Source organism: Dipodomys ordii, unplaced genomic scaffold, assembly GCF_000151885.1.
Source record: "Dipodomys ordii isolate 6190 unplaced genomic scaffold, Dord_2.0 Scaffold70, whole genome shotgun sequence".
Lineage (NCBI taxonomy): Eukaryota > Metazoa > Chordata > Mammalia > Rodentia > Heteromyidae > Dipodomys > Dipodomys ordii.
The window spans coordinates 5560888-5583335 of record NW_012267286.1 but is presented as its reverse complement, the minus strand read 5'-3'; the positions used below and the strand labels follow the sequence as shown (position 1 = coordinate 5583335).

At 40.0% G+C, this 22448-nt stretch overlaps 1 protein-coding gene across 2 annotated transcripts in view; it reads left to right on the top strand.

The window, feature by feature from the left end:
- Window positions 1-22448, top strand: part of Enpep (glutamyl aminopeptidase (aminopeptidase A)) — an 81997-nt gene that overhangs the window by 21485 nt on the left and 38064 nt on the right. For both annotated transcript variants that reach the window (XM_013023803.1, XM_013023804.1), the window contains exons 4-10: window positions 6117-6237; window positions 9343-9497; window positions 10460-10573; window positions 14551-14685; window positions 18083-18148; window positions 21524-21589; window positions 21732-21883. In XM_013023803.1, coding sequence (XP_012879257.1) covers window positions 6117-6237; window positions 9343-9497; window positions 10460-10573; window positions 14551-14685; window positions 18083-18148; window positions 21524-21589; window positions 21732-21883 — 809 coding nt within the window. The remainder of the gene's footprint in view (window positions 1-6116; window positions 6238-9342; window positions 9498-10459; window positions 10574-14550; window positions 14686-18082; window positions 18149-21523; window positions 21590-21731; window positions 21884-22448) is intronic.

Sequence of the window (22448 nt, the reverse complement as noted above, 5' to 3'; positions counted from 1 at the left end):
TCATCTCACAGGAAACTCTCAGTTTATTCTAACTCCACCTTTTAGCTCAGAATATTCCATTGGGATGTTTGGCAATTTATTTCCAAATTTAGGACCAGGAGGATTTAAATAGACTTCATGGTTTCTAAATTATAGGTTTAATACCCATATATCACAGAAAGCTTGGAAGAGAAACAGGAAATAGAAAAAAAAGAAAGCTTTCTATATTTCCACGTGTAAAATTATCGTAAGTCTCGGATGCTTTCTTAAGTGTATTTGGCCTACAGTAACTTTCTGAGATTGAATTAGCTATGCAACAATCTCCAAGGAGTAAAAGGCAAGACAAATTAAGAAGGGTTATGTTAGTGTTGAGTGATGGTAAATTCTAATGAAGCCTTGAATTTCTTTCAAGTATTTACTATGTCTAGTAAAGGAAGGTGTGTGTGTATGTGTATGAGGAGAAACAGAGCAATTGCCTTGTTAGAAATTATATTATTTTTATTCTAAACTACCTTGGCTTTCCTAGCACAGGAATTTATGTTAGATTGCTGGTTGAAAGTATTATCCTTTAAGTACAACACTCATGTGAATCATATTAATTCTTTCCTCCTCCTCCTTCTCTTCCTCCTCCTCCTCCTCTTCTTCCTCCTCCTCCTTCTTTTCCTTCTTCTTTTTGGTCTTAAACTCAGGATTTCACACTCTTGCTTAACTTGCTTTTTCATAGTTGGTACTCTACCATTTGAGCCATGCCTCCAGTTCAGGCTTTTGCTGGTCTATTTGAGATAAGTCATTCTGTTTTTTTCTGCCCTGGCTGGCTTTGAACCTTGATTCTTAGATCTCAGCTTCCCAAGTGGCTAGGGTTACAGGTGCCAGCCACTGGTATCTAGAGACCATATTGATTCTAATAACTCAGTAAAGAGATTCTGTTGTGCTTTTTTCCTTAAAAAAAAAAAACACAGGATAATTCCTGAATAAACTGTACCTATAATTTCTGTAAATGTATCTTTTCCTACTGGCCCATGTCTTCTTCCATTTTGGCTCCACTGGGAAAGAGCAAAGAGGATACATTTCCAAAAGTCAGAAAACTCTGATTGAAAGTTAAAAAGAAAAAACCCCTCTGATGATCACTTCTTTTTCTTACCAAGGAGTCCACTCCTCTAACTGTCTGCCCACTGCTGGCAGTTTATTTAGAACACACCCATGCATCCATGCATGGATATGCATGCATACTTACAGAAACAGATAAAGTTTAGTGAGTGATTTCCACGTATACCATGGCATGGAGTAATATCGAGTAAACTAATATAAATTGTTGGAACTAAAAAATAACATAGACTTACAGATTTTCCTGTAGCTCCTAAATGATAAGCACACAGAAGGATGCCGTACCCCCAAAGGAGTGAAGCATTCTAAGCTGTTTGTTCCTCAGCTGAGCTGGGCAGCAGAGGCAGCCACCACTGCCCAGGGCCACTCTCTGGGCTTCACTTTGGCCTGGGGCGGGGCGGGGGGGGGGGCAAGGCCTCATCTAATACGGCCTGTGTCTAGAGCAGTTCAGCTAAGAGCCTGTAAAACCTGGAGAGGTGAACATTGCTCTTCCTGCTGCGTAACAAGCAGGAGGGACCGTCACACAATGGGATGTGTTATTATTGATGGATAAATCATAAAGAAAATGATGCTGAGGTGAGGAACAGACACACATTCCTAAGCAGATCTGAATGTGTGTTCGTCTTTATGGATAGAAGATGGTCAACAGAGAGGAGCAATGAGGGCAGGAAGCACTCACTCCTGGGGGAAGCCAGAGATGGCCAGCCGTCTGTGAGGGCTGACTTCTTTGTGTTCATAGGGTCTTTCCAAGTTCAAGCCTGTGGCTAATGTCCCAGCCATACCCTTTCAGCGTCTTATCCCATCAGCCTTCCTTCCCCCACTCTCACCCGGGTCATCTGGTCTTTACAAACAGGGTATCTGAACGCCTCTTGATTCTGTGTCCAGTATATGATTACAGCCCAGACTCCATGCGTTGCTTTGTCATGGCTTTCTGTACTAATTTCTGACAGACTTTGGGAACAAGGCTCTTGCAAATCAAAAGGTTTTGACTTAGTCACCATGTGCTGTCACTTGTATAGTGCTCATAAAAAAAAAAATCACCAGGTTGATAATGAATGAATACCCTGTTATCTACAGTGATATTGAGAGTGTTTACAGGACACAGAATTATTTTGTGTCAAGCACTGTGTGAGCATTATCTTATTGAATTCTAGTGGTTTCTCTGTGATGCAAATACTGTTGTTTTCTCTGTTGTGGATCTAGGGAAAACAAGATTTCAGCCTTATAAGCAGAGGCAGAGCAAATGTTGTCCTCAATTCTCATGTCATTTGTTCCTTTAACTTCCATTTTTCTTATATAAACATTAAAATTTTAATCTATTTATTTATTCATTTACTTATTTCATTTTTTACTGGTCCTGGAGCTTGAACTCAGGGCCTAGGTGTCTACCACTTGAGCCACAGTGACACGACCATGAAGTTTTATTTTAAAATCACCTTAAGTTCTAAAATTGTAAATAGTGATCTACAAACTTACCCAAACTCCTTGTGGCTAGCTGAATATTGGAAATCAGAAATTTCTGGGTTTGTGAAAGGTGGTGTTTTCAAACACAAAGCCCTGAGTTCAAGCCTGGTACACACACACACACACACACACACACACACACACACACACACACACAAATACACACACACACAAATTAATGCAGGACATTTGGGTTCTGGAAGACTTAAAAACTTCCTATTTTTAATTTGAATATAAACATTATAATTTTTATATTTAATAACATCCTTGAATAATAAAAATATGCATGACTATTTTAGAAAATAAAGAACAAGAAAGCAAAGCCCATGGCTGTATACCTCTTTACTCCATGTTGTTTCAAGATGGCTAATCACACATTTTAAAATGTTCATCTCAGTAAAGCAAGCACATGAGTTTAAAAAAGCGATGACAGCTGGGTGCTGGAGGCTCACACCTGTATCCTGGCTATTGAGGAGGCTGAGATTTGAGGACTGTGGTTTGAGACCTGCTAGGTGAGGAATGTTCATGAGATTCTTATCTCCAATTAACCACCAAAAACCAGAGGTGAAACTGTGGCTCACATGCTAATGTGCTAGCTTTGAGCAAAGAAAGCTTAGGGACAGTGCCCAGGCCCTGGGTTTAGGCCCCAGGATTGGCAATCACGCACACACACACACACACACACACACACACACACACACACACACACACACACACAAACGCGGTGACCGGGTAATTCACTGACCTTTGTCCTGGGTAGAAGGCCTGAAACTTAGCTCTGTCAAAATCCAGAGAAAGAAGAGCAGGGTGAAGACAGCACACATTGAAGATGAAGTCAGAGAATAGAATTCCAGTAGACTCTCATGGCTCACGTCTGTAATTTTGGCTACGCAGGGCTGAGATGTGAGAATCAGTTTGAAGCCAGCCCGGATATGAAAGTTTGTAATATCTGATCTCCGTGTAACCATAAAAAAAAGCCTGTAGTGGAGTTGTGACTCAATTGGTGCAGTGCTGATCTTGAGCAAAAGAGCTAAGGAACAGACCCCAGGCCCTGAGTTCATTTTTAGGACCGGCATGCACACACAGGAAAGAATTCTGGTAGATGAGAAGTGAAGGTGTGTGTGTGTGTGTGTGTGTGTGTGTGTGCACACTCTTTTAAATACCCAAATCTGGACACTATCAATGTTCTGTAGCATCCACTATTTGTATGCTTTGAATGGCAGGCTTCTTGGTGATGTCTTCTATGTAAAAATATATTAACAAAATATGGAAGTTAGGACACATATGAATAGATATGCTTTGGCTAGTTAACATAACAATATTAATAAGCTGTATCTATATATTCTGTGAATGCTTGGCTCAGTCAATCATAATAGTGGTCATAAAATATGATCAGAGGTCAAAAGTTATCTGCAGAACTGACAAGGCTGTAAAAACAGAGCACACTGCGCAGGGGTGGGATTTCTCAGAAGCAGAAGAAAAGGGAAGTGTGAGGCTTTTACTTTGATGAGATGAAAACCAATACCAATCTCATCTAAAGATACCATCCTTCCACTTCTGTTAGCTATAGAAAAATGGAGGAGGGGGAGAAAACATGGTTGCTCTAGTTTCAAAAGCATATCGCTTGAAGGGCGTTCATATACCATCCTGGGAAATGGGGAAATCTCAGCAGAAAGAACACATGCAGTCTTCTTCTCTACATGGACTGCCTGTAGCTGAAGCCTCCCTGGTACCCATCTTTCCCCTTGCCTGGCCCTCTTTTCCTCCCCAAGCATCAAGAAGAGCACAGAACATATGGACCACAATGCAGTGGACCAACAGGAAATATTCGTATCAGAGAGTTTAATGACAGAAGATGGAGCCAGTTCTTCACACCAATTATTTCACAGATCAAAGGTTCTGACACCTCATTTGACAACATTGCTATCTTGTGTGAACATGTTGAGGTGTGTGTGTGTGTGTGTGTGTTTGTGTGTGTGTCACTGGGGATTGAACTCAGGGCCTTGTGCTTGCTAGGCAGGTACTCTACCACTAAGCCACACCCTCAGTCCAACTCACACATTGGTTTTGATTGCATATGATCAATAACCCTTGCTCAGTTCCTTGGCCAACTGGACTGTTAGTTTGTTTCACTTGCTGCTTGGAAAAATGGAGCTTGCTCTTCATCAAGAGAACAGGAGGACAGGGTGGAAATGATTGTTATATCACTTGTGACTCCTCCCACCCCCCAAAAAAGAGAAAACTTCAAGGAAGGTTGATGCGATCATGAGTGAGTGATGTTGTTTGGGGAGGTTAAGCTGAAAGTGTCTTTATTTATGCAAATAAGACAAGATGGTCACATAGCCGGGGAAGTGAGGGTAGTCAGCAAGGAATGGCCGTTTAAGGATGCACTTGCAGAACTTGGTCTTTATCTTTGGGATTTTTCCCACCACTGCTCTTTGCTTATAAGAAAAGAGGATCTAAGCTGGGTGCCCAAATGAACAGATGAGTTAGCAACGCATTGGGAATAATACAGGAAATGTGTAGGCGTTTATTTTTAAGTCTTGATTCATCTGTTCCTAGGTCAATGGCCTTGAAGTTACTTACTGTAAGGGCGTGCCTTCTGTTCCTTAAGATTTTGGGTCAGATCTTGAGACTAGCAGGCCTATTTCATTTGATTTTTCTCAGAAACTTTCGGCAGACTCTAGTTGTCTAAAGTGCTTTCTCCTCTTTCACACACCGAGACATGCTAAACACCATTGGGATTTTTGTGATGCTGACTCCCAGTGTTCAGGGATCATGGGTACTTACACAATATTATGTTTGAGAAGATTCTTGGTTTTCTATTAAGTCATACACACTTGGAATTGGGGAATTGTTGGTACTTGGTTTGACTCACAAATGATGTGAGAGGGGTTAAGAAATATCAGACTCTAGCAGCTTAGAGGATTGATGTCGCTTACTGAGCTGACTCCCTTTCAGGAAAATGAAGTAGAAGACTTGAAAGAGCAGAAGAATTATTTGGGAAAAGTGGCTTAGAATAAGCACAAGGCAAAAACATGTATTTAAAGTCTCTGCAGATGAGAGAATCACAGGAATTCATTTCCTTTAAGACACACTGCAGAAATATACAACACACACGCATACACACATACACACACACACACACACACACACACACACACACCCTAGAAAGACAGACAGAGAGATGTGGGTGGGTGGTAGAAGGTATGAACAGAGGCATAGATTCATAGATACTCTGAAGGCAATATATGTTCTAAATAGAAATAATTAGAAATACACTTTAGTATCTGGAATGGCCATGCCAACCAGTATGTCTTACATTAGTTCTAGGCATAAAGTGGCTTACCATTCAATTTTATTGACCTTCTGCATGAGTTGCAGATGGAAAGTGATCTATCCGAGACCATGAAGCTAGTAAAGCACAAAACAGAGATGCAAATTAGACTCCTCTGTCTCAGAAGCCTCTCTTCTTTTTTAAAACTCTGTCCTGTATTACAGTTTTTTTGATGTGTGATTTATCAAATGAAAAATGACTTTCACCATTTTTTTTGTGTTTTCTTTAACAGCTCACTATTTATGTCCAGCCCCAGCAAAAGCACACAGCTGAGTATGCAGCAAACATAACTAAAAGTGTGTTCGATTATTTTGAAGAATACTTTGCTATGAATTATTCTCTTCCCAAACTAGGTGAGAATGGCTTTGTAATTTTTTTTCCTGATTTTCAGCATTGCCTTTGTTTTTCCCCTAAATTCACACCTTGCCTCTTCGTCATCATTCCTGAACGGCCATCTGGATATGCCTACCTGTGACTCATGTCAACTGGATCCTGAAAGATATGATTCCATGGGGATTCCTCCAAACTTAATGCACAGCCTCTTTTCTTATCTGATAGATGCATATATTCTTTCCTTTCCAAATAACGGTGAAAGTATGTGAGTGTGTGTGGAAAACTGGAGAGCTGGAACAGCAATCCGTATCAGCTGATTGTAATACTCAATGCCCATTCCAATCACTCCCATGTCTTTCCATCATGAGCAGTGGGGTTAAATGATTTAATAGTCCATCATTTGCTTGCAATTTCACCACTACTGTGCGAGGCAAATGCTAGATTCTCCAGTCACTAAAACAAACCACTAGGGCTCCTTCCAGAACTTTCTTTTTTTTTTTCTTCCTGATATACAGAGAGGCAGGTTTTCATTTCAAAATGTAAGTAGAAGTATAATTAAAATGATGTGGCTACGATGTTTCTATCAATAGTCAAAATAACTTGTTCATAAACATGCTTGATTGGCATTAGCAGGATGCTAAATGTAAGTAAGATCCATAAAGATGTTTTTAGGGATGAAATGCAGAACAAACCAACCCGTCACTGGCCTCCATGTTTCTATGGCTGGCCAATGATCAATGCAAAGCAACTGGCAATGCCAAGCTGGCTATAGGCCCATGCCTATAATTCTAGCTAAGCAGGAAGCTGAGATATGAGGATCAAGGTTCAGAGTTAGGGCAGGCAGATAAATCTACGAGACCCTCATCTCTAATAAACCAGCAAAAAGGTAGAATTGGAGGCATGTTTCAAGTGGTAGAAGCAATAGCCTTGGAGCCAAAAGGTTGAGTGAAAGCTTGAGGCTTTGAGTTCAAATCTCAGAAATGGCACAAAAATAAAAAAATAAAATAATATAATTTTAAAAAGAAAAAAAAACCTTCTCTACATGTTAGAAGAAAATTCTGCTTATTTTCCTTTTCTGTGCTGCATTTAAATTATATGCGATAATAAAACATTACATTTTTATTGTTATTATAAAAGTGATGTACACAGGGCTACAGTTACATAAATTGTGGGGCCTGAACTCTGGGCTTGGGTGCTGTCCCTCAGCTCTTCAGCTCAAGGCTAGCGCTCTACCACTTGAGCCACAGTGACACTTCTGGCTTTTTTCTTTTTGCTTATGTGGTGCTGAGGAATCGAACCCAGAGCCTCATGCATGTAAGGCAAGTGCTCTACCACTGAGCCACCTCCCCAGCCCCATGAATACATTTCTTTTTGGATAGTGTCACCTCTTCTCTTGTTTTCTCTCAATTTTCCCCTCCCGAATCCCCTCACCCCCAAGTTGTATAGTTCATTTTCAATATAGTGTCTAGTGAATGCTATTGCTGCATTTGTTCACCCTTGGTCCCTCCATTTTTGTGTCCTCTTAACCCCTCCCCAAAATGGAAAAAAACAACAAATAAGACAAAAAAGAAAAGAAAGAAAAAGAAAAAGAAGAAACACATCCTGTTTCCATTTCCTGGAGTTCATTTAGATAAATATGATTTAACATGATCAGAGACACGGAGACTTTGCGCCTTCGTGTTCCTCCCCTTCATTATCCTCCTTTGCTCTCACTGTATGTGAATGCTGAGAGTCCTGTATAATCCATCATGTATTTTAGATCTAGCTTCCACATATGGGAGAAAACATGCGCTGTTGTCCCTCTGAACTTGGCTTACCTCACTTAACATGATTTGTTCTAGGTCCATTCCTTTCCCTGCAAATGACATCATATTCTTTCTAATGGTTATGTAAAATTCCACTGTGTATAGATAATATATATATATATATATTTTTGATTCACTCGTCTGTTGTAGAGCATCTGGGCTGTTTCCACAATTTGGCTATTGTGAATAGTGCAGTAATGAACACTGATGTACAAATGTCTTTATGGTATTCTGGCTTGTGGTATTCTGGGGAGATCTAGAAGTGGTAAGGGTCATAGGGAAGGTCTGAGTTTAACATAAAACATCACATCTTGATTGTTGCTCATTAAGGGGAAGCTATGTTTTCCACTTACCACCTTGGCATTTCCTTTTTTTGGGGGGGTCCAGTAGTGGGGCCTGAACTCTGGGCCTGAGCCACAACACCACTTCCGGCTTTTTTCCTTTTTGCTTATATGGTGCTGAGGAATCGAACCCAGGGCCTCATGCATGCAAGGCAAGCACTTTACCACTGAGCCACCTTCCCAGCCCATACCTCAGCATTTTCTATATGGGATTTAACCCAGTCCTGCTCAATACTGCCTCCTTCTGTCAGATATTATGTCTGAAGACCTTAGCTACCAGAGAAAATGAAGAATAAAAACCCTTATGGAACTCAGCCGTTTAGACCTGGAAGGAAATTTAGAGAGAATATAGTGAACTCTATGTTCCTCTCCAATTTATCTAAGACATATGAGTGGATGACAAATGATCAGATTTATAGAGAATTAGGCTGACCTCAAATTGTACAGGGGACAAATAGAGTTTCCATATTCTGTGTCCTCAGTCCATGACCCAGTTCTGTGTGCTCTGAAGCTCTGGATTTCTTAGTCCTCCTTTCTCAGTCCTCCTTCTCCTTGCAGCTCATCCTCCAAACAGATGCTTTCCATAACCTAAGTGAAAGTCGTGGGAGGGAGAAAGGGATGAGAACTAATAAACATAATCTAAAATAAAACTAATAAAAGTCAAGTACTGTACAGAGAGAACTCAAAGACATAAAATCATAGAGGCCTTGAAGAAAAGCATTCATGAGTCTCATTCTTTAAAAAAATAACTTTTTTAAGAAAAGGTCACACTGATGTCTGAAGCCAACAGGAAAACCTCCATGGAAATCTTGAGTACATTAGGACCCAAATGTTCACACGCATGAGGACTGGTTTTCACTCTAAGAAATTATTTTTAGCTTACAAAAAAAAATTCATCGAAAGAACTTAATTTGGTAAGACATGGCATGAACAAATGGAAAGAATGCATTTCTCATTGGACTCTTGTCTTTTTCCATAGACAAAATCGCTATTCCAGATTTTGGTACTGGCGCCATGGAGAACTGGGGACTTGTCACTTACAGAGAAACGAACCTACTGTATGACCCTCAGGAATCAGCCTCGTCCAACCAGCAGAGGGTGGCCAGTGTGATTGCCCATGAACTTGTACATCAGGTATAGGACTGTGCATCAAGTCAGCCTGTTTTGTTTTTTATGTTGGTTTTTGTTTGTTTGTTTGTTTGTTTTTGGTCAGTCATGGGGCTTGAACTCTGGGCCTGGGCGCTTTTTTCAGCTCAAGGCAAGCACTCCACCACTTGAGCCACAGTGCCACTTCCGGATTTCTGTTGGTTAATTGGAGATAAGAATCTCATGGACCTTCTTGCCCAGGCTGGCTTTGAACCGCAATCCTCAGATCTCAGCCTCCTGAATAGGTAGGGTTACAGGTGTGAGCTACTACCCCCCCCCCCCAGCAAGTCAGCTTATTTTTGAAACTAGATTAACAGTATATGGATAATTCAAAGTATGGGTGACAGAGAAAATAGAAAAAATGGCTGACTTAGAAAATCCTTCATTAAAACAGTTTTTAATATTAGTAACTATTTAACTGCTGGCCACTGGTGGCTTAAGCCTGTAATCCTAGCTACTTAGTAGGCTGAGATCTGAGGATGGCCCTTCAAAGCCAGCCTAGGCAGGAAATTCCAGGATTCTTATCTCCAGTAAACTACTCAAAGCCAGAAATGGTGCTGTGGCTCAAATGGTAGAGTTGTAGCCTTGAGAAAAAGAATCTCAGGGACAGTGCCCAGATGAGCGTGTGTGCGCGTGCTGGCGCGCACACACACACACACACACACATACACCACACCATAAAGAAGATTTAAGATCCATTATTTTGTCTTTAGCAAGTATACCGTCTATATAACTTTATATATTCCCAGTAGCATGTAAATGAAGGCAATAATCCAAGAGAAATCCATCACTAAAACTAGGATAAACCATGCAGAAGGTTACATGTTAATGACAATGGCTGCCGTTTGTGTTACAGTGACAAAATTTATGCAGACAAATAAGTGTCTTTTTTGGAGGCCTTTCCACCACAAGGATAATGTGAACTGTCTCTTTATTGCTTCTAATTTCAGTGGTTTGGAAATATTGTAACCATGGACTGGTGGGAAGACTTGTGGCTAAATGAAGGATTTGCTTCTTTCTTCGAGTTCCTCGGAGTAAACCATGCAGAAAAGGAATGGCAAATGGTGAGCGCTGAACACATCCACTCCTGCTCTTGTTTCCTCATTCAAAAGCAGATGGAAGTCTTTGGTTATGATAAGTCTTTTTGGTTATGATAGGCTCACCAGGAAGCAAGATGAGTGGTGAACTTTGATGTTGGTCACCAGAGTAGGTAGAGCCCATGGCTTCCACTGGATGGTACGTTGCTGAGAGCTTTTGTTCAGCCCCTAGTGGACAAGTGACAGCCATGGCTTGGAGTATCTTTGACAGAATCAGTTACAAATGTAAGGAAGGAAAGGAGGAAGGAAGAGAGAGAAAAACAAAAGAAGGAAGGAAGAAATAAAAGGAGAAATGAAGAAAAGGAGAAAGAAATGTAAGAAGGAAGGAAGAAGGAAGGGAGGGAGGGAAAAAGAAAGGGTGGAATGAAGGAAGAAAAAAGAAAAGAAACATGTCAAAAAGAAGGAAAGAGGGGCTGGGGTTGTGGCTCAGTGGTAGAGTGCTTGCCTAGCATGCATGAAGCCCTAGGTTTGATTCCTCAGTACCACATAAACAGATAAGGCCAGAAGTGGATGTGGAGCTTAAGTAGTGGAGTGAGTAGTAGCCTTGAGCAGAAAAAGCTCAGGGACAGTGCTCAGGCCCTGAGTTCAAGCCCCAGGACTGGCAAAAAAAAAAGTAAGAAGGAAAGAGAGGGAGAGAGGGAGGGAGAAAGGAAGAAGGAAAGGAAGAAAAGAAGGGAGTAAAGGAAGGAGGAAGAGAGATAGGTGGAAAGAAGGAGGAGGATTAGGAGGGATGAAGGAAGAAAGGAAGTAAATAAAGGAGGGAGGGATGGAGGAAGCAAGGGAGGGAGGAAGGAGAAAGAGGGGGAGGGAAGATGGAAGAAAAAGAAAGAATGAAAAAAGTTTTAAAAAAGGAAAGAAAAGAATAAAAAAAGGTAGGGAGGGAGGGAAGAAAAGAGGGAGAGAGGGAGGAAGAGAAGGAGGAAGGGATGAAAGAAGAGGGAAGGGAAAAAGGAAAGGAAAAAGTAGGAAAGTAGGAAATAGGAAGGGAGAAAGGAAAGATCACTGGCATAGAAAAGATCAAGCTGGAGTCTATCATGGGAACTCTTTGAAAGCTGTTGGTCTGAACTACAGCAAAATGACCAAAGCGTACCGTGAGTAGTTAGATACAAATTCAGATCCTGTGTGCACCATTTCTTAGCTGCAGGAGAGGAAATGTCAGCGTGGAGAAGTCATGTAACTCTCCAAGTTAGTTCTCTCTTCACTGTTTAATAAGAACACTTTAATAAGAACTCTTAAGCGTAAAAGCTCAGTATGTACACAGAATGACCATTAGCACAATGCTTTGGTAAAGCCTGGGCAAAAACTTCCTTCAACATTCCTAGAACAGCCGAATGTGTTTTCATTTCTATTTAGATCATGTAAGCATCGGGTTGTATTATGAACACGTGGGTGCATATTTACTTATAGATGTGTGAAGTTTCTAGAGGTTGCATACTATGTAGAATACTGCCCTCTACTGGGATTTTTTTTATTAAAAAGAAATCCTTGAGTCCTTACTTCCCAATCTATTTAAAAAGGGGGAACCCAATTTTGTAGCAATTGCTTCTTTAAAAATTTAATCTGCATGAGAGGTTTTCAGTCATGGAACTCTTGAGATTTGGGACTAGGTAATTCTTGGTTGTGTGGAGTATCTTAAAATGATCTAACTGGAGAATTATTTTCACTTAAAGTAACATACATCCTTCTATGAAACTGAGAAATTATATAAGAAAATCGTATAAAAGTTGTAGAAGAAATTATATTTTACTATTGATTACCATTTAATTTTAGGTGTTTCAAAACCACTGACTAAGCCAGGTATGGTGATGCACACCTATAATCCTAGGACTCAGGAAGTGGATCTTAAATACAAGAACAGTCTAGAACACATAGTATGGAGTTCAAGGCTGGCTTTAGCTACATAGCAAGACCCTGTCTCAGAAAACCTAGGGTTGGGCTTGCAGCTTAGTGGTACTTTCTTAGTATATGCAAGATCCTAGGTTTTTTTTCCCCCAAGCACCAGAGGTGGGGGTGAGCATTTGATTTTATTCCAGAAGGATTCATTATATGATATATTCACAGTTCACTCATTTCTTCATCCCTCCATTCATTCTAGTTAGCCAACGATCGAGTGGATACACACCTCTACAAAACACATTTTTATTGCTTAGTGAGTTCCCAGGTTAGGGTCTTGTGAAGGAAGGGTCAGATGGATACAGATGTTTACTCGCTGCACTTTGTAAGTGTCACAGAGTGGATTCTCATTTTATCTATTAAAAAAAAGCTGAGTGCCAGTAAGTGGGGGTGATAATCACCTTCTAACATCACACAGACAACTGGTGTGAAAGCCAAGACCACAATCTGATATCCTGATGCCAAGAATAGAATTCTCTCTCCTCTGAGGTAGACACAAAGGTCAAAATCCAGGTCATGAGTATCTTACTGGCAGTCATTTCTCAGCTTATTATAAATGGAAACCATGGAATTGGCAGGGGGGATATACTAATACAGCTTGCTCCACTTTTGAAAATGTTTTTAATTTAGAAGGGCCAATAAAGCTTTCTTTTTTTAAAAAAAGACTATATTTCATAATCTTATTGCTTAAGAATCAGACTACTAATGGCAGCTAATGTATTAGCTGTTTCATTCTGTGATTTCACTGTGTCAGATATTATGCCAAATGCTGCTTAAGTGGGCATTATATCTTCAATCCTGTACCCAAACCCAAAATCTAGGTCCCTTCATTACTCTATTTAATGAGGGAAGGAACTTGTTTAGTTTTATATATCAAGAGAATTTGCTCAACACAGTGACTCACACCTGCAATACCAGCTACTTAGGAGGTAGAGATTAGGAGGGTAGTGGTTTGGGTCCATCATAGGCAACTCAACTCAACCAACAATTCCAGCATGGTGCACATCTACAATCCCAGCTATGCAGAAACCTGTATGTAGGAGGATCATGATTCTACCCAGGGAAAAGATATGAAATTCTATATAAAAACTCTTCTAAGCTGGGTGCCAATGGCTCATGTCTGTAATTCTAGCTATTCAGGAGGTTGAGATCTGAGGATCACAGTTCAAAGCCAAACTGGCAGGAAAGTCTGTGAAACTCTTATTGCCAATAAACTATGCAGAAAAGGCCAGAAGTGGCAGTGTGGCTCTAATGGTAGAGCGCAAGCCTTAAGCAAAAGAAGCTCAAGGACAGTGCGCAGGCCCTGAACTCAAGACCCATGCCCTGAGTTCAAACCCCAGAACCAGCCATAAATAATTAAATAAATGAAAAAGAAAGAAAAAGTAATTTAAAGCCAAAAGGGCTGATGGTATGGCTCAAATGGCAGAACACTTGCCTAGCAAGTTTGAGGGCCCTGAGTTCAAAGTTCACTACTGCCCAAAAATAAAGAAAGGAGAGAGAACATAAAGAGTAAGCTCTGAAGTCAGAAGGTAACATGACAACCATTCTATTTTTGCTGAGCAAACCTAGGACTGGAAAGAGAAGTGATTATTGGAACTGAAGACTAACCCCATGTTTTCTTTGGTCCAAATTCCAATGACCAATTGACATGGAACAAACATTAAACACCACCTTTGACCAGTAGGCCTGGATGAGTTCTCAGAATTAGCCCTGTGAGGTGAGAAGGGAGGAGAGGAGGCCTTGAAAAACTTGAGACAAGTTTGAAAACCACAAGTATGAGTGGTGCTTTACTAATGCTTGCTGGTCATGGCTGGTCATCGGAGACATCCAAGGAACAAACAGAAGAAAGAAGGAAGGCATGACATCCAGGTAAAGCCATCAGTACAACAAAAGACATTTGCTTTAAATGTACACAGAACCTTTCACATTTGCTTTATAAATGTTTTAAACATAGACCATTTGAGTCATGTCTATTTACCCCCCCCCACACACACACTTGTGATTGTCTATTGTGTTCTGAAATACAATCCTGGCTCATTCTGTCTTTTCAGCGTGAACAGGTATTATTGGAAGATGTATTGCCTGTACAGGAAGACGACTCTTTAATGTCATCCCATCCCGTTGTTGTCACGGTCACCACGCCAGCTGAGATCACATCTGTGTTTGATGGGATATCCTACAGCAAGGTAGGGAAAGCAGGGCTTTGCTCTGAGCGTCTTTCTGCTTATCGACTTTCTCCTACCCACTGTCTGGGAATGGTAATTGTAGAACTTCATTCTGCATGCTGAGTCTTCCCATGACTCTCCAGGGCTATTAACCAATGCTGCCTGAGGCCACAGAAGTTTGAATTCAACTTTAAAATTCTTTCCTTCTCTTTTTACTTTTGCTTATCACTGTTTTCTTTGTGATAATGAAACATTCAGACTTTAACCATCCCAGCAGGGGAGATGTGGCTCAAGTGGTAGAGCACCAGCCTCAAGTGAAAAAGCCCCAAGTGAGAGCGGGAAGCCCTGAGTTCAAGTTCCAGTACCAACACACACACACACACGTACACATACGCACAAACACACACAAACACACACATACACACACGTACACATACGCACAAACACACACAAACACACACATACACACACGTACACATACGCACAAACACACACAAACACACACATACACACACGTACACATATGCACACACACACACAAACACACACACGCACAAACACACATACACATACAGACACACATACACACAGACACATGCACACACATACACACAGACATACACATACAGACACAACACATACACACACACAAACACACACACATACACACATGCACAAACACACACATACAGACACACGTACACACATACACACATATATACACACATACAGACATACACACACACACGTACACACACATACACACATACAGACACATGCACACACACACACAAACACACACATGCACATACATACACACATGTGCACACACATACACGTACACACACAAACACACAAACACACACATACATACAATGCACACACGTATACACACATACACACAAACACACATGCACAAACACACACGTATACACGCGTACACACACACATACACACTCATACACATGCACAAACACACACGTACACACATACACACACGTACACACAAACACACATGTGCGCACACGCATACACACATGCACACACATATACACATACACACACGCACAAACACACACGCACACATATGCACACATACACACATGACTTTAAGCATTCAATTTAAAGTTGTTTTTATTCTTGGAAGAAAATAACATTTAGTTTCTGCTGTGCAATCAATGAGGACTACCTTATATATAAATGAAGTTTATATTATGCTCTTCTAGTAGAACCCATTAATGTTTCCCATAAACATTTGAATTTGACTCTGTTGGAAGAAAATATCCTTATCCATTTTATATAAGATTTAATGATACTAGCTGCTGTAAATGAAACTTTTTTTTTCTTTTGGTCCCTCATGGGGCCTGAACTCTGGGCCTGGGCGCTGTCCCTCAGCTCTTTAGCTTAAGGCTAGCACTTTACCACTTGAACCACAGCACCACTTCTGGCTTTTTCTGCTTATATGGTGCTGAGGAATTGAACTCAGGGCCTCATGCATGCAAGGCAAGCGCTCTACCACTAAGCCACCTTCCCAGCCCTAAATGAATCATTTTTAACCACTAAAACATTACAAAACATTGCTGAAAATCTATATGTTTTATGTTCCCGGTTCCCTCTTGAAACATCTCCTACAACTTCACTTCGAGACAGACATACAGTATTCCGGTGGATCCCAATGGCTCATGCTTATAATACTAGCTACTCAAGAGGCTGAGATCTGAGAATCAAGGTTTGAACACAGTTCAGGAAGGAAAGTCAGTGAGACTCTTTTTGTTGTTGTTGTGAAGCTTGAACTCTGGGCCTGGGTGCTGTCCCTGAGCTCTTCAGCTCAAAGCTAGCATTCTACCACTTGAGCCACAGCGCCACTTCTGGTTTTCTGGTGGTTAATTGGATATGAGTCTCATGGACTTTCCTGCCTGGCCTGGCTTTGAACCATGATCCTCAGATCTCAGCCTCCTGAGTAGCTAGGATTACAGGTGTGAGCCACCAGTGCCTGGCTCATGAGACTCTTATCTCCAGTTAACCACCAGAAAACCAGAAGTGGAGCTGTGGCTCAAGTAAAAGAGTGCTAGTCTTTACCTAGGCTCAGAGTTCAAGTCACAAAAAGTAACTGAAGATATCTTTGGCTGTGCCTAGAAGGAGTTTAAGTTATATAGTTTAATAATTAAAATAAATGCTCATCAGTGTTAGTTTGAGTGAAGGAAAATATTAGTATTGAAGTTCATAGTATATTTTTGGTTTTCCCTGTCATATTATTTCTATGGCATCTTTGAAGAATTCTTTTATTAATGTTTCTTTCACATTATCAATGGTTCTTTTTACCTATCTGTTAAAAATTTCTAATTTACTGATAGCTTCTTTTAACATCTTACACAAGAAAAGTTAGAATCACTTTTTTTCTGAGTCCTAGATATTCTAGAGAATTAAAGTATTAGATCATAAGTAAATAAATTTGCCCAAAGTTTTAATCTTGTTACTAGGGCCCCAAAATAATCTAATATGTTGATAAATGATAGTAAAAATTACTAAGAAGGGAGATAATATTTTTCTGATTAGTTACTTGAAAATTGATTTAAAATTTTATTACTAGTGCCTCTAAGTATTACTCTTATAACACATAAAAGGAAGTTAGAAAACAGAGGTAATTGTCTAATTTTTTAGATGAAAGAAAACCAAATAAGATAAACTACTTTTGTGGAGCGTTTATGCCTTAATTATATGTATGAATTTAGGTTAAACTATTTAACAAGGTAATTCTTGGAATTCTACTTCCCTATGGTTTGTTGTTGTTGTTGTTTTGGTTGTAGAGCTTGAACTCTGGGCCTTAATGCTGTCTCTGAGCTCTTCAGCTCAAGGCGAGTGCTCTACCGCTTGAGTCACAGCACCACTCCCAGTTTTCTGGTGTTTTATTGGAGATAAGAGTCTCATAGACTTTCCTGTCCAGGCTGGCTTTGGACTGTGATCCTCAGATCTCAGCCTTGTGAGTAGCTGGGATTACAGGTGTAAGCCACTGGCGCCCAGCTCTACTTCCCTATGTTTAACACATTTTTTCCACTGTGGAGATCGATTTTTAAAACTTTCTGAATTTTTTCTTCATCCAAGAACTTGATTTCCCTCCCTCCCCGCCCCCCCCACTCTGCTTCTTTTTTATTAGCAACGCTCCACCTGCTGGTTCATTTGGGGAAGTGCAAAATTGATTTGAACCTCATGTCTATGAAATGATCATTTTAGCAAGTTCACTTTGTCTTCTAGTTACTTAGAAGCAATGGTACAGGAGATGTACCATGCCATATATTCACACTAAAAGACTCATTTTTACAACAGTATAATCTAAGGGAGTCATCTTGAAGGAACAATCATGAAATGTCACAAAAGTGGTAATTGACATTTACTAATGCATTACCTTTTCCTATCACAGGGAGCCTCTATCCTGAGAATGCTTGAAGACTGGATGACACCAGAGAAATTTCAGAAAGGATGTCAGGTATGGTTTATTACTATGAATGATATGAAAAGTAAATTATACTGTTCTGTGGTTAATAATTGGTAAGGTAGGCGATTCATTAAAGATAATTCACCTCTTCTCTTACTCGGGGGTAGATGATATGACAAGAAATAAAAGGTGATTCCTTGTCAAGTTAAGGGTCTACATCATGTCTATAATTATCATTAACCAGGAGTGTTGTGGAGAAACTCAAATTGTTGTTTAGTTATTGTTTTGATAACCTTTGTATATGTATTAGCAGCTTAGGCTGCTATTATTACAAACAACCACATTTAAACACATTACCAGCTAGCCATAATTCCGTAGCACAGTCACAATGCTTTTAACCTGTTATCCACGTGATCACTAATTTTGAAAACCTTGTCTATAATTAATTTTCCTGAAGAGTTAAAATGGTCTAAACACTGAACTGAATTGAATAGCTACTAATTTTTATGCTGTGATAGTGCTGTTGTATGCATGTATGGAGAAACTAAACACCACTTTTTTTTCCTTCATTTTCTATCTTCAACTACTTGCTAGTATCTGCAAGCAAGTCAAGATCAACATTTGATAAGGCCATTTGATAAGCTCCCAGATCAGTGAAGATAGCCCTCGTCTCACCAATGTTCCCTGAGCTTTTCCCATCTTTCAGTGATAGCTCCTGAGTTCCACAGGAACTCAGGAGGACAGAAATTGAGACATGCATCCATCCTTTCCTGTTCTCCAGGATCAGTAGTGTTCTCAGGAAGATAGAAATGGTGGAGCCAGGAAATACCTTCCTCATATACTCGTGGTAGAACACTGATAACCTTGTCTCCCCTTGTGTAACATGAAATAACCAGTATCAACCAGAGATACCACAACCTAGGTTGTCATGTGATTTGGGCTAGAATAGCACCTGGTGATTATCTGGACAGAGAGAAATTTTCTTTATAGACTGTTTGGGAAGGATCACTAGAAACAAAATTAAAATAGAAATTTACTATGTTGTCTATATAAATTCCCGTTCCACCGTAGGCTCAGGAGATTGAATACATACATTGTTATTTTTTTAAATCTGGTAACAATAATTGTGATGAAAACCTTGCACATGAAATCGAGTTTCAGAATTCTTATAGAAACTTCATAGTTAAGACAGAGTAGCTTTCTTCAATTAAAAAAAAATGTAAGAGTTAAAGTGGGCATGCTTATAAATCCTGGCTACTTTGGAGGCTGAGATCTGAGACTGCAGTTCGAAGCTAGCTCCTAGCCTAGGCAGAAAAGTCCATGAGACTCTTATCTCCAATTAACCATTAAAAAAAAGCCATAAGTGGAGCTATTGCTCAAGTGGTAGAGCACTAACCTTGAGCAAAAAAAAATCTTAGGTACAATGCCCAGGCCCTGAGTACAAGCTCCATAGCTGGCACATGAAAAGAATCCCATTTCCATGAGAAGTGGAAATGGTAGAATGGAAGTTTGAGGCCATCCCAGGCAATAAATAAATATAAATAAATAAATCTCAACAAACAAGCCAGGGTGGTCATGCACATCAGTATTTCCAGTTGCCTGGGAGATGGAGGTAGGAAAACCATGGTCCAGACCTAGCCCCTGGGCAAAAGCAAGGTCCTCTCTGAAAATAAACCAAAGCAAAAAGGGCTGGAGGCATGGCTCAAAGGGTAGAGTTTGCCTAGCAAGCACAAGGCCCTAGGCTCAAACTCTAGTACCTCAAAAAAGTGATACTATTAAATAGTAATTAGTATATAGCTATGACTTTGATTATTATACTAAACATATAATTGTTTTATTATTATAATAACAATGAATGATCATTACAGTACTCTGGAATCAATACCCCCCCCAAAAAAAAATAAATAATAGATTGCTTGTTCTCCCTTCCTTTGTCTGCCCTCTAGTGGTAATATTCAGAAGTGAAAACCAGAAGCACAAATAAGACAGTAGTGGTTAAGGGCTCTCAGCCCCCTCTGGTCTTCCTAAAATTCTGCTATTTTTTTTCTCTTTGTGCTTGAAATTAAAAAAACATTTAGATGATAATCTGATTTAGAAATAGAAATGTGGCAACTTAAGGTGAAATGATTTGTATAAAGTCAACTATTGCTGGGTTCCAGTGGCTCACGCCTATAATCATACCTACTCAGGAGACTAAGAGTGTGGTTGGAAGCCAGCCCAGGCAAGAAAGTCCGTGAGACTCTTATCTGCAATAAACTGCAAAAAGAGCTGAAAGTAGAGCTATGGCTCAAGTAGTACAAAAGCTCAGGGATAGTGACCAGGCTCTGAGTTTAAGCCCCAGGACTGGCATTACTACTACTACTACTAAAGTCAACTATTAAGAACACTAATAAAGGTTTCATTTCTAGCTAAGACTTCTGGGCTTTACAGAAGACAATTAGAAAGTAATAGGAAAGATAAAGCAGGAACTCTTTAGAAAGTTTTGTAGAGTACCTCATGCAGTACCCACTACACAATGAGGAGATTAGTGGTTTTTTTTTTTCTCTTGGTATATATATATATCACACAGTATCTAAAAACTCATGTATACAGAGGGTTAATGAACAGTCTGCCATAGGGGACACCTTCTATTTTTTTAAAATCACATTCCAGAAGAGATTCATTGTTATTTAGAAGACATTAAATGAAGACCTAGTCTATAAAGTAAATAATTTTTTTTCAGGTTATTCACCACTATTTATCATTAGTGCTATTCAAAACATTGTATATTTCCTTACATCAGAGACAAATAGGCCAAACACAGCCTGTGGTCTATTTTCTTTCAAATTCATATAGTAAAATGAGTTTTTATGTTTTAAAATTACTGCAGCTGAGGCCTATAACCTAGTGACTTAGAAGGCTGAGATCTGAGGATTGAAGTTCAAAGCCAGGAGGAGCAGGAAAGTCCATGAGATGCTGATCACCAACTAATCTCCAAGATAGCTGGAAGTGGATGGAACTGTCTTAAGTATATTGTCCGCAGGAAAGCAAAGAGCAGGAGAGTTCTATCTATTCTCACTTCCGAGGTACACCCTGTATACAGCACCTTCCTTGAGAGAAAAAGCTAAGCAAGAATATGAGGCCCTGAGTTCAAACCCCAATTCAAGCACATGAGTAAATAAATAAAATAAACAGCTTTTTTAAAAAGACTCAAATAAAATGATTGAAAAGAAAAGAAAATACAGCATGACACGAAAATGACATAGGGTTAAAATAGCCACTAAGTGATCTTTCATTGGAAGGCAGTTCATGTATTAGTGCTTTCTATGGTCAGCTTTGTGCCATTGGAGCAGAACTGGGACAGTTGTGCACAGCGTTTAGTTCATGCTATGGAAGTGTGAGAAACTAATGCTGTCTTCTAAAGCTTCGGCTGTCTTTCGCCTCTAGATGTACCTGAAAAAATTCCACTTCAAGAATGCAAAAACTTCAGACTTTTGGGAATCGCTTGAAGAGGTATGGCAAAGTATATTCCTCCAAGGTTCTTTTTCGTTTACTTTTCCAACAGTTACCCAATCACTGCCTGTGCTGATTATTCTATCCTTTCTATTTGTTCATGTGTAGAAATTAACTCATCTACTTTTTCTTTCCATCTCAGGCAAGTAATCTCCCCGTGAAAGAAGTCATGGACACGTGGACCAGCCAGATGGGTTACCCTGTTCTCAATGTGAATAACCTGAGAGACATCTCTCAAAAGCGCTTTCTGCTCGACTCCCACGCTGATCCTTCACAACCACCCTCAGCCCTCGGGTAAGCCTCGACCACACAGCTCAAAAGGAAAGCAGAGGTCTGGCAGGAATCATGGTCATTTGCTTGGCTCCTGCTCTTGAGTGCATGGTTGATGGATGGTAAAATAAAGACACTGTGCCTTTAAGGAAAAAAAGGGTTCAAAACCAGCTAAGGGCTCTCCAATTCAAAATGTTGGGCTAAACACATCTATCTATGTCCAGTGTTCGCATGTGTCAGAGAAAAGAGGAATGAAAGCACTAAAAATAACAACAACAACAACTAACAAAAACCTGTCCAGTGCTGATGGCTCAGGCCTTTGCTAGTCAAGAAGCTGGGATCTGAGGATCTTGGTTCAAAGCCAGAGTAGGCAGGAAAATCCATTGAAACTATTATCTCCAGTTAATCACCAAAAATCTAGACGTGGAGCTGTGGCTTATGTGGTAGTCTTGTGAGAGAAAGCTGAAAGACAGCACTTAGGCTGTGAGTTCAAGCCCCAGTACTGGCACAGTAGAACAGACAAACATTCTGTTAAAGAATATAAGTGGGTGGAATGGTACCTACCAGGAAATCCTGGAAGAAAAGCATA